At 46.2% G+C, this 11,755-nt stretch overlaps 1 protein-coding gene across 1 annotated transcript; it reads left to right on the forward strand.

Moving 5' to 3' along the window:
* The first annotated feature begins 6,080 nt into the window (after nucleotides 1–6,080).
* LOC123965199 (neoverrucotoxin subunit beta-like) lies at nucleotides 6,081–10,485 on the forward strand. The gene is made up of 6 exons (XM_046041781.1): nucleotides 6,081–6,120; nucleotides 6,171–6,275; nucleotides 7,107–7,161; nucleotides 7,296–7,469; nucleotides 9,469–9,515; nucleotides 9,713–10,485. The coding sequence occupies exons 1-6, from the start codon at nucleotides 6,081–6,083 to the stop codon at nucleotides 10,303–10,305; spliced, it is 1,014 nt and encodes a 337-aa protein (XP_045897737.1). The 3' UTR covers nucleotides 10,306–10,485.
* The last annotated feature ends 1,270 nt before the right edge of the window (nucleotides 10,486–11,755 follow it).

The raw sequence follows: 11,755 nt of genomic DNA on the forward strand, positions 1-11,755 counted from the left end.
TATCTTTATCTTTCGTCTTTATTCTCTGCGCTCCCTTTTTTATTTCTAGATCCATTAGATTTAGCCCTCCCTTGAAACTTTTGCACACCAATGTTTTCTGTGCAGTTTCATCTCCCTTCCCCTCCCATATAAAATCACACAATTTTGTTCAAATCAGTTATTACCCACTCTGGCATTTCAATTACATTCATCACATAAACACATACTGACAGCAACCAACTGTTGACAATTACTTTCCCTTTGAACTTTAACTTCCTTGCCCTCCACCTTCTGCATACAGTTCTTATTTTATTAATCACCCCTGTCCAAGTCACATCTGTTGCCTCCTTACTTTCCACCCCCAAATGTACTCCCAGCACTCTCATATGCCTTTCCTCCACCCTTAAACCTACGTCTACTCTCTCCACCCTACCTATATATTATCTCAGATTTGTCTTTATTCAACTTTGCACCTGAAGCTCTCTCATCTTTCTCCACCAGTTCCAATACCCTTTTAATGCCGTCTCCTCCCTAAACCATGATTGTTGTGTTGTCCGCAGATTGATTTATGACACACACCCCATATGGCAGCTTTATCCCTTCCACCCGCTGATCCCTCTTAATCAGCAAAGCTAGAGGCTGCACTGATAAAGCATAGATTAATGCTGACAGGGGACATCCCTGCATCAGACTCCCTATCTGAAGCCTATCGTTGAAACTCCATTCACCTTTACACAACTCATGTTTTCGCTTGTTTAACCGACAAAGATTCACGCTCTGTTGCCTCAAGCTATATAATATGTGTCGTCCTCAATTTGTCCAAATTTCACTTCACTTCTTCTAATAAACCAGACGACTACTCAGGCTGTAGACTGTATATGTCACGAACCCCCGGTCGTGACCCTGGCCTGCCTGTTGCCCTGAGGCTGCTGGTGGGCGTGGTGATCTGAGCTCCAGGCTTTCCCACCTGAAGCACATCCGCAATCAGCACACCAGGGCCTCTGCCTGCAATCAACACGCCTTTAAGAGATATGCCAACCTTCCAATCACCGCCGGATCGTTGTACCTAACCGTACGAACACGCCAGCCAGTTTTAGCCAGTCTTAGTTTCAGTATTTTGTCTGAACCTTTGTACTAGTGTTTAACTGCTCTCTCTGTCGACCTCAGGAAACCTGCACATGCATCACGCGGATTCCCTCCTGTGCCCCGGAATCATCTAAGCTTGGGGACCAGAACCGCAGGCCCTCAGAACGACCACCTCGCCCCAACCTCTCCCAGGTCACCTTGTGCTCAATAAACCACTTCTATGCAATTCTCTAGTCTGCGTTTGAGATTCTGGCCCCTGGTCCTGACAGAACGATCCGGCCAGAATGGACTCAGCAGACCTAGAGCCGGTCCACCATGCAGTCTCCACTCAGGGAGCGATCTTGGACCAACACAGCACTGCCCTTCAGGAAATCATGGGAGGACTACAAGATCTGTCAATCCGCATGGAAAACCTCCAGGACTCCCTGCAAGGTCCTCCACCCGCACCTGCCGCATCAGCAGCCGCAAGCTCCGCCAGGAAACCGTGGGTATCCCCACCACAGAGGTATGATGGCAACTTAGGCCAATGTCAAACTTTCCTCATGCAATGTGGTCTTATCTTCGCTCTCCAACCCCTCACCTATGCCTCAGAAGGGTCGAAAATTGCCTACCTCATCGGATTGCTGTGCGGAGCAGCGTTGGAATGGGCCTCGGTTCACTGGAGGAGGCAGGACCGGATAACCACCTCTTATGCCGCCTTTACCACAGAGATGACTAAGGTATTTGACCACCCGGTTCGAGGTAACGACGCCTCCATGAGACTGCTCACCCTCTGCCAGGGACTCCGGAGCGTGGCTGAGTACGCCGTTGAGTTCAGGACCCTGGCCGTTGAGAGCGGCTGGAATGAGGCGTCTCTACTGTCGGTATTCACCAATGGGCTAAATGAACACTTGAAAGATGAACTAGTGTCCCACCCTGAACCTGAATGTTTGGATAATCTCATTACCCTGTCAATTCGGATAGATAATCGCTGCCGGGAAAGACAACGCCTGTCTCTACTGTGGTCTACCTGGTCACTACATCGCCTCCTGCCCTAACTGACTGTTAAACCAGAGGGCGACCAAGCCTCAGTCTTCCCGTCCTCAAACTCAGCTACACGCCACTATCAGCTGGGGGACCCTGGAGCTCCTGGCGCTCATCGACTCAGGAGCAGACGAGAGTTTTCTGGACACCACGTTGGTGAAGCAGCTGGGATTAACCACAGAGCAGCTAAAAGAGCCGCTGGAGGCTAGCACACTTGACGGGAGTCTGCTTGCTCGAGTGACGACCCGCACCTGCCCGGTTCAGCTCCAGTTGTCAGGTAATCACTTTGAAACAATCTTCTTTTTTGTGATAGACTCGCCATTCATTCCGTTGGTTTTGGGGCACTCTTGGCTTACTAAACACAATCCTCACATTGACTGGGCAGCCACTAAGATCCGTAACTGGAGTCCTACCTGTCTTGCTAGTTGCTTGCGGTCTGCTCTGCCTTCCCCTGTGAACCCACAGAGACCTGAACCAGTCCGACCTGACCGGTCATCCATCCCCGCGGAATACCACGAGATATCGGAGGTGTTCAGTAAACAGGAGGCGCTATGTCTTCCACCTCATCGACCTTATGACTGCGCCATAAACTTGCTACCTGGAGCTACGTTCCCACAGAGTCGTCTATACAACATCTCCAAACCGGAGCGGGCGGCTATGGAGGAGTACATAAACAACTCACTGGCAGCAGGTATCATCCGTCCTTCATCTTCACCCCTAGGAGCTGGATTCTTCTTTGTGGGCAAGAAGGATGGGACCCTCCGCCCGTGCATCGACTTCAGGGGGTTGAATGATATGAAGTATCCATTACCTCTCATGAACTCTGCGTTTGAATCCCTCCAGGGAGCCTCTGTCTTTTCTAAGCTAGATCTCAGCAATGCCTATCATTTGGTTCGCATCCGGGAGGGGGACGAGTGGAAGACGGCCTTCAATACCCCCCTGGGACACTTTGAATACTTGGTGATGCCTTTTGGCCTGACTAACGCACCTGCAGTATTTCAGTGTTTGATTAATGACGTGCTTAGAGATATGCTGGGCAGATTTGTTTTTGTCTACCTTGACGATATCTTAATCTTCTCCCAGAACACATCCAGCATGTCCGACAAGTCCTCTATCGTCTCCTGGAAAACTGCCTTTTCGTTTAAGCAGAGAAGTGCGAGTTCCACGCCTCCACTGTAACATTCCTCGGCCACATCATCGCTAAGGGACAGGTGAGGATGGATCCAGCGAAGGTGAGAGCAGTTTTAGACTGGCCCCGACCAGACTCTAGGAAACAGCTACAGAGATTCTTGGGGGTTTGACAACTTTTACAGACATTTCATAAGAAATTACGTCCGCACTGCTGCACCATTAACTGCACTTACCTCTCCAGCTAGGCCATTCCACTGGACCTCTGAGGCTGAAGGAGCTTTTTTTTAGAACTCAAGAGGAGGTTTACGTCAGCCCCCATCCTCACCAGTCCTGACCCGTCCCAACAGTTTGTGGTGGAGGTGGATGCTTCGGACATAGGGGTGGGAGCCATCCTGTCCCAAAGGTCACTCGAGGAGGATAAGCTTCACCCTTGTTGTGTCCCTCTGAACAGAATTATGATGTCGGGAACCGGGAATTATTGGCCGTTAAGATGGCCCTCGAGGATTGGCTCGAGGGCACCGAGCAACCGTTTGTGGTCTGGACCGACCATAAGAACCTGGAATACATCCGCACGGCGAAGCGCCTGAACCCCCCGTCAGGCCAGGTGGGCGCTTTTCTTTGGTCGGTTCAATTTTGCCCTTACCTACAGGCCCGGATCCAGGACTGCTAAACCTGACGCTCTATCTCGGATGTTCGTCAGAGAGGGGACTACGCCAGACCCAGACACCATAATACCCAAGACTTGTATCATTGGGGCCTTGTATCCCACCTATCTCTGGATTTCGTGTCTGGGCTGCCCCCCTCGAAAGGTATGACTGTGGTACTCTCTGTAGTGGAACGCTTTAGCAAATTTGCACGTTATCTGCCTCTACCCACAGCTAAGGAAACCGCTGAACTCCTGGTCTCGGTGGTGTTCACAGTCCATGGTCTACCATTGGACATTGTCTCAGACCGGGGTCCACAATTCACATCAGCAGTCTGGAGGGTGTTCTGCCGTGCCATCGGGGCCACAGTCAGCCTCACCTCAGAGTTCCATCCCCAAGCTAACAGCCAGGCAGAGCGAGCCAACCAGAAGCTGGAGACTCTGTGTTGCTTGGCGTCCTCCAACCCCACTTCCTGGGCTTCCCAGTTGCCATGGTTGGAATACGCACACAACACTCTCCCTACGTCCGCCACAGGTCTGTCACCCTTTCAATGTGTTTATGGTTTTCAACCTCCACTGTTTCCCTCTCAGGGGAGAGAGTTGGCTGTCACCTCTGTCCAAGCTTACATCAGCAGATGCCAGCGCACCTGGCACAGAGCTCGAGCCACCCTCCTGAGGACGTCTGCTCGGTATGAGTATCACGCCAACCGTTGTCGTACCCCTGCACCCTCCTACGCCGTAGGGGATAAGGTGTGGCTCTCCACCCGGGACCTTCCGTTGAGGACTTACTCCAAGAAGCTGTCTCAGAAATACATTGGGCCCTTGGTGGTGGAGAGAATTATCACCCCAGTGACCGTTCGGCTTCGTCTGCCCCCCACACTTAAGGTTCACCCTACGTTCCACGTGTCCCTGCTCAAGCCTGTCCTCATCAGCCCCCTGCTCCCTCTCCCAGCCCCTCCACCCGCCCGACTCATTGATGGCCACCCTGGTACGTCGGGTTCTGGACTCCCGCCTACGAGGGCGCAGCATACAGTATCTCATCGACTGGGAGGGCTATGGCCCTGAGGAGAGGAGCTGGGTTCCCTGACGATAGGTTTTGGATGCAGCCCTCTTACGGGCTTTTCATCGCTCTCACCCCGAGAGGCCTGGAGGATCGCCGGGAGGCTCTCGTCGGGGAGGGGGTACTGTAATATACTGACCGTATATTATTTATAATTACGGTCAAATATATTGATCCACTTTGTTACAGCCGCTGGTCTTGGCCTAGTAAAATTTACTTCAAAGCACGGGGTACTTCCCTGTCAGCTCGGAGGCATTATGAGGCTACCCAGCTGATAGGGGCTACACAGAGGCTACGCCTTCGATTCAACGTAGAAGTATAAATTGCAGCTAGTTACTGCCCCCCTGCAGGCTTCCAGAAGTTGACCAATCAGCAGAAAGTGGGCTTTTAGGGAGGGGGACCTTAAAGAGACAGGAGCTAATACTGAGTGTTTAGACAGAGGGTGAAAGGAAGTGCTGAAGCAAAGGACAGTATTAGAAACATTACATGTTTTTTGAACATTGAAGTATGTAAACAATATTTAGTACAAACCCCAAATAAAAGTGTGAAGCTGAAAATGCGCTATATGTGTCCTTTATGTTTGACTGCTTTTCCCTAGAGGCTAGAGCCTACGCAAATGTTCTTTTCATAGAAAGTGTCTTCACAAATACTGTCCTCACAGAAGCACATACAGCCGGACCCTGACCTCTGACCTCTCAGCAGTTTTCAGTCCCAGCAGTAGATATTGTACTTGTATTACAGAAGCAGTATTTGTAGTAGTAGCACTATTAGAAGTGACAATAATTACAAACTTTATCTGTTTAACAGCTTTTAAAACAAAGGTAAAAAGTCTTTACAGGGGCAAACAAGTAAAATGGCCTTTAAAGAAAAATGTTTGGAAGCCAGAGTCTGTTTGAAGAAGAGCTTTAAAAGCAGACACCATCTGTGGCAGCCTGAGGTTCTGGTCCCCCTTTGTTAGGAACCAGGACTGAGTGAAGGGCCCCGCCCGGGGATCTCAAGCTGCATTCTGCCTCATTACAAACCAACATGTCCAAAATATCGTAGCGTACCAACGTGATCCACACTACTGGATCATGACATCTTTCAGTGCTGATCTTTAGTTCACCAGATGGTTGGTTAGCACCATCTAGTGGACAGGTAGCAGAACTACATCACCTGATGTGTGATTCCTCTGATACTGACTGGGTTTCTGCCACAGGTTAGACCGGTTTTGACGTCCCTCTGATTTTTTTTTTTTTTTTTTTGTAGGCGTGGATGTGACGGCGTCCTCAGATCAGATGCGCACAGACACCAGGACTGACGAGGAAGAAATGAGCAGCTTCTTCTCTCCCAGTGTTTCCTCCACACATGAAGGTGCAAAGTGTCTGTAAGTTGACCTGAAGTGAGTTCAGCAGGTGAGAATCCGACCAGAGAATCTGTAAATGTCTGATAATCAGGATCACTTTGATCACATTGTGCTGGATCACTGTTTAACTGGACAGTAGAAATGCTGATTGGCTGTTTCTAAATATCTCTGAGATCTGCTGTAGAATTTCTCTTAGAGTTAAAGAACAATGATTTCAGAAAGATTTCCCTGTAATATTCATGTTTCTCAAGTAGAATCAGCAGCAGTCTGTAGTCTGAGCTCACATCAATGAAACATGCAGGGCATGTCTGAACTTGGATCCACTTGGTTCAGGGTTCTGGTTTAACTGTTAATACTCTGAAGTTAAGTGCATGGATGAAGTGTTCAGGGCTCAAATATGCTAAAAAATGCTAATCCTTTTTCAGGTTGAGTGGCTGTAACCTCTCAGAGAGAAGCTGTAAAGCTCTGTCCTCAGTTCTCAGCTCCCAGTCCTCTAGTCTGAGAGAGCTGGACCTGAGTAACAACAACCTGCAGGATTCAGGAGTGAAGCTGCTGACTGCTGGACTCGAGAGTCCAGTGTACACTGGAAACTCTCAGGTTAGTATTAAGCTGTTTTAAATCCTCCTCAGCTGGTTTTAGGTTCATGTATGTGAAAATGGTCTGTAGGATTTTCCTGCTGACATGATTTTCTAAAACACAATAGTGTATGATGTGTTCATGATTCCAGGCTATCAGGTTGTCTGATCACAGAGGAAGGTTGTGCTTCTCTGGCCTCAGGTCCAGCTCTCTCAGATAGGAAAGGTTGGAGCTGAGTAACAACAACCTGCAGAATTCAGGAGTGAAGCTGCTGTCTGCTGGACTCGAGAATCCACACTGTAAACTGGAAACTCTGAAGTCAGTATTAACTGTTTGTTTTAGATCCTCCTCATGTGGTTTTAGGTTTGTGTTAGTGAAAATGGTCTGTAGGATTTTCCTGATGATTTACATGATTTTCTAAAACAGAGTTTATGATGTTTTCCTGATTCCAGGCTGACAGGCTGTCTGATCACAGAGGAAGGCTGTGCTTCTCTGGCCTCAGCTCTGAGCTCCAACCCCTCTCATCTGAGAGAGCTGGATCTGAGCTACAATCATCCAGGAGACTCAGGGGTGAAGCTGCTGTCTGCTGGATTGGAGGACCCACACTGGAGACTGGACACTCTCAGGTTTGGACAGACAACATGAGATCACATTCTGTATCTATTTTCTGTTATTTAATGTCAATGTAATTGCCAAACAAATGTAATGCCGTGTCTCTATGAGTCTCAAGACCTGCCCCAGACGACCTGAGAGGTCTGGATGGTTCATAACGAAACAGAAGCTCAGAAATGTATTTTGGCCCTAAACCATTTAGTGATTTATAATCTAACAGCAGGATTTTGAAATAAATTATTTGACATACAGGAAGTATGCAAATGTAAAGACCTCAGAACTGGAGTGATTTGATCCACTTTTTTGGTCTTAGTGAGGACTCGAGCAGCTGCGTTCTGAATCAGTTGCGTCTTACTGATGGATTTCTTAGGGAGCCCTGTAAAGACACCGTCACAGTAGTCGAGTTTTTCCAGGTCTTGCTGAGACCTTTAATCCTTGATATATTCTTCAGGTAATAGTAGGCTGAATCTGTAATTGTCTTAATGTGGCTCCTCAGATTCAGGTCTGAGTCCATGACTACACCAAGATTTCTGGCTTGATTTGTGGTTCTTAACATTACAGATTGAAGCTGAGCACTGACTTTCAATCGTTCCTCCCTGGCTCCAAAAACAATAACTTCAGTTTTATCTTTGTTTAATTGAAGAAAATTCTGGCACATCTAATCGTTGACCTGCTTCATACAGTTACTCAGCACTTGTATGGGATCATAGTCCCCTGGTGAAATGGTTATGTAAATCTGTGTGTCATCTGCGTAATTACGGTAACATATTTTGTGTTTTCCATAATCTGAGCCAGTGGAAGCATGTAAATGTTGGGGAACTCCACATGTCATTTTTGTCAGCTCAGATGTGTGATTACCTATAGACACAAAGTAGTACTTGTCCTTTAAGTAGGATTCAAACCAGTTTAGTACTGTGCCAGAAAGTTCAACCCAGTTTTCAAGTCTGTCTAGTAATGTTATGACCGTGTTGAATGCAGCACTGAGATCCAATAACACTAAGACTGAAATTCTGTCAGTGTTTAAATGGATGTCATTGAAGACCATAACAAGCGCTGTCTCAGTGCTATGGTGTGGTAAAACCGAAAACCTGACTGGAAGGCATCAAAACAGTTATTTAGTGCCAAGAAAGCACCAAGCTGTTGTTGAGCTGTTTTCAATGATTTTACTTAAAAATGGGAGATTTGATATGGGCCTATAATTGCTCATTAGTGAATTGTTCTTTTTTGAGAGTGGCTTAATGACTGCAGTTTTCAGGACCTGTGGGAAAAAACCTGAGGAGAGGCATGCTGACAATTTGTAGTAGATCTGAGGCCATGCAGTTACAAACATTTGGACACAGGGACAAGACATATCGTGTTACTGACATGGAGGCACTGATTGTCTAATTGTTTGAATTTTGTCTGTGAAGAATGTTTGAGTTTGAAGCTTCATAATGCTTCATCCACCCATCACTACTCACTTGCTAATGTTAGCTGATCTGACTATGTTTGAGGGACTATTTTGTCACACAGATTAGTCAACTAGGGAAGAGGAAGATGGGCATCACAGCAAGGGACAGCAGGTTGATTAACTGCACATTTGTGATCCAGGGACTACAGAAGAAATTAAATGTGAAAGCAGGTGACATGAAGGAGGGACAAGAGATGAAAATGTGTTCAGAAGAAAGGAGAGCAACCAGTGCAAACTGTACCAGTGGAAACTGGTTGTTCTCAGTTTGTGGCATGAGGACATACATTTTGCTGCAGTGATTTAACATTTAGGCATTTCTCCCATTAAGAAGGGGAGTTTCTGTCTGATTTAGATCTCTCACAATCACACGCATACACACTGTCTTCTTCGTCTTCAAGTCTTTTTCTCTCAGACAGTGAAAGAATCCTGGAGACAGTTGACACAGATGAGTTTCAGCCTGTTTTTCTGTCACACTGACAAACTGAGGAACGCTGCTTCATGTTGAACAGCAGTTAGGACTCATGTTGGATAGAAAATCACTCTGACTGTGTTTCTTCCTCCAGGGTGGACCATGGTGGAGAGCAGAGGTTAAAACCTGGTCTGAGCAAGTGTAAGTGTGGATTCAATCTGACTCATGATGACAATACAAAGTTGATAGTTGTGGTATTTATTCATTCAAACATTACTGACTAAAGGCATCATTAAACTTTATAGAAATGAACAACATCAGCACACAAACAAAGAATAAACCTTCAGATGTATCTGATGATAAACTGCTGCAGTGTTGTGTCTCGTTCTCTCCATCAGATTTCTGTGACCTCACACTGGACACAAACACAGCACACAGAAACGTCAAACTGTCTGACAACAACAGGAAGGTGAGACATGTGAGAAAGGAGCAGCCATATCCCGATCATCCAGATAGATTTGACTGCTGGGAACAGCTGCTGTGTAGAAATGGTCTGACTGGTCGCTGTTACTGGGAGGTCGCGTGGAGAGAAGTTTCTATATCAGTGAGTTACAGAGGAATCAGAAGGAGAGGGAACAGTAAAGACTGTGTGTTTGGAATGAATAATCAGTCCTGGAGTCTCAACTGGTCTGATGGCCGTTACTCTGTCTGGCACAATAACATAAGAACAGAACTCCAGCTCTCCTCCTCGTCCTTCTCTAACAGAGTAGCAGTGTATGTGGACTGTCCTGCTGGCACTCTGTCCTTCTACAGAGTCTCCCCTGACACACTGATCCACCTCCACACCTTCAACACCACATTCACTGAACCTCTTTATCCTGGGTTTGGGTTTCTGGTCTGGTTCCTCAGTGTTTCGGTGTTCCCTGTAGGAGGGGGACAACTTCCAGTCCTGTGGTTTAAATGGTGGTGGACAAGGCTTCACTTTGGTTAACAAATGGCTTACTGTTTGTGCCTTCAAGGTCAGAAATGTGTTTTCTTAGAAATGGTGAAATGATCTCCTCAGGGCTGAACTCGTGTACTTGGAGTGTGTGGACTTGGAGCAGCATCTAGTAGCTGCTGATGGCTTAAGAGCTTCTTGTTCACTTCAATAAAGGTTTGAAGACAAAAACTCAACAAATAGTCTAGATTTATTCTGTTGCTCATGTATAATTTCTTTTCTTTGATCCCCCACAAACACTGTTTTTGCACAATTTAACCATATATAAGACACTATTATTTATATATATTTTACAGTATTAAATACAGTGTTTAAAACTTACAGTTATAGATAGCAAGTTTGCTAATGTTATTAGGTAACAGCTAACTAACAGAGCAAGGCTTAGCTTTACTTGTAACTTCAAACAACATATCAGTCTTTTGTTTAATGTAAAAATTGCTGTTAATGAGGATTGTAAATAATCTTTGAAAGTCAGTCTAAATAATTGTTGTTGAACATGAATGTAGTTTGGCCTCTAACGGCTCTTGAGTTTTCATTCCAACATTATCCTAAAGACATCTGACCTAAGAGAAGCTGCTCGTCTCACTGAAAACATTAATTAAATACAAGTTTTAGTGAATGGAAAATCCCCAGAACAGATAAATGACAGGGTTCCCACTCTTTTCTACATATCATTTTATATCACCCAGGACCTTTCCAGTGATCACATCAGACACTAATATGTTAATGTGGGCTGATTTTATTCAGTTATTAATTAGAATTTATGCAGTTTGGTGTTTTTCTTTCTTCACTTTAAAACATAAAAAACTACTCTATGCTTGTTGTTTATCCTAATGCACTTTATGAAGGCTTCGTGTATCTGAGTTAATGCTGGATCAGGTTTGGTTTATCAGTAGCAGTGGGGGAAAATATACCAAATACCCACATGTTAAGTGGATCAAAATAAACTACTGTATTTTTGTATTTCAAAAATACTAGCCATGCTTTTTCAAGGTGCCATGAAATTATTTCGCAAACCTTCTATCAACCAGGGGTTTGTTTCCTAATAGCATCGTTGCTAACCGTAGCTACGCAACTGTTTCCCAAAACCCTAATTCGATCTCTGGAGGTAACTAAGTCGGTAACTTACATGGTACAAACCATCATTAAGTGACGCAGGTCCATCCTTCCATCTTCATCTGCTTATCCAGGGTCGGGTCGCAGGGGCAGCGGCTCTAGGAGGGTACCCCAAACTTCTCTTTCCCAAGCCACATTAACCAGCTCTGACTGGGGGATCCCGAGGTGTTCCCAGGCCAGTGTGGAGATATAATCTCTCCACCTAGTCCTGGGTCTTCCCCAAAGCCTCCTCCCAGCTGGACGTGCCTGGAACACCTCCCTAGGGAGGCGTCCAGGAGGCATCCTTACCAGATGCCCAAACCACCTCAACTGGCTCCTTTCAATGCAA

The sequence above is a fragment of the Micropterus dolomieu genome, unplaced genomic scaffold (genome assembly GCF_021292245.1).
Source record: "Micropterus dolomieu isolate WLL.071019.BEF.003 ecotype Adirondacks unplaced genomic scaffold, ASM2129224v1 contig_8839, whole genome shotgun sequence".
Classification (NCBI taxonomy): Eukaryota; Metazoa; Chordata; class Actinopteri; order Centrarchiformes; family Centrarchidae; genus Micropterus; species Micropterus dolomieu.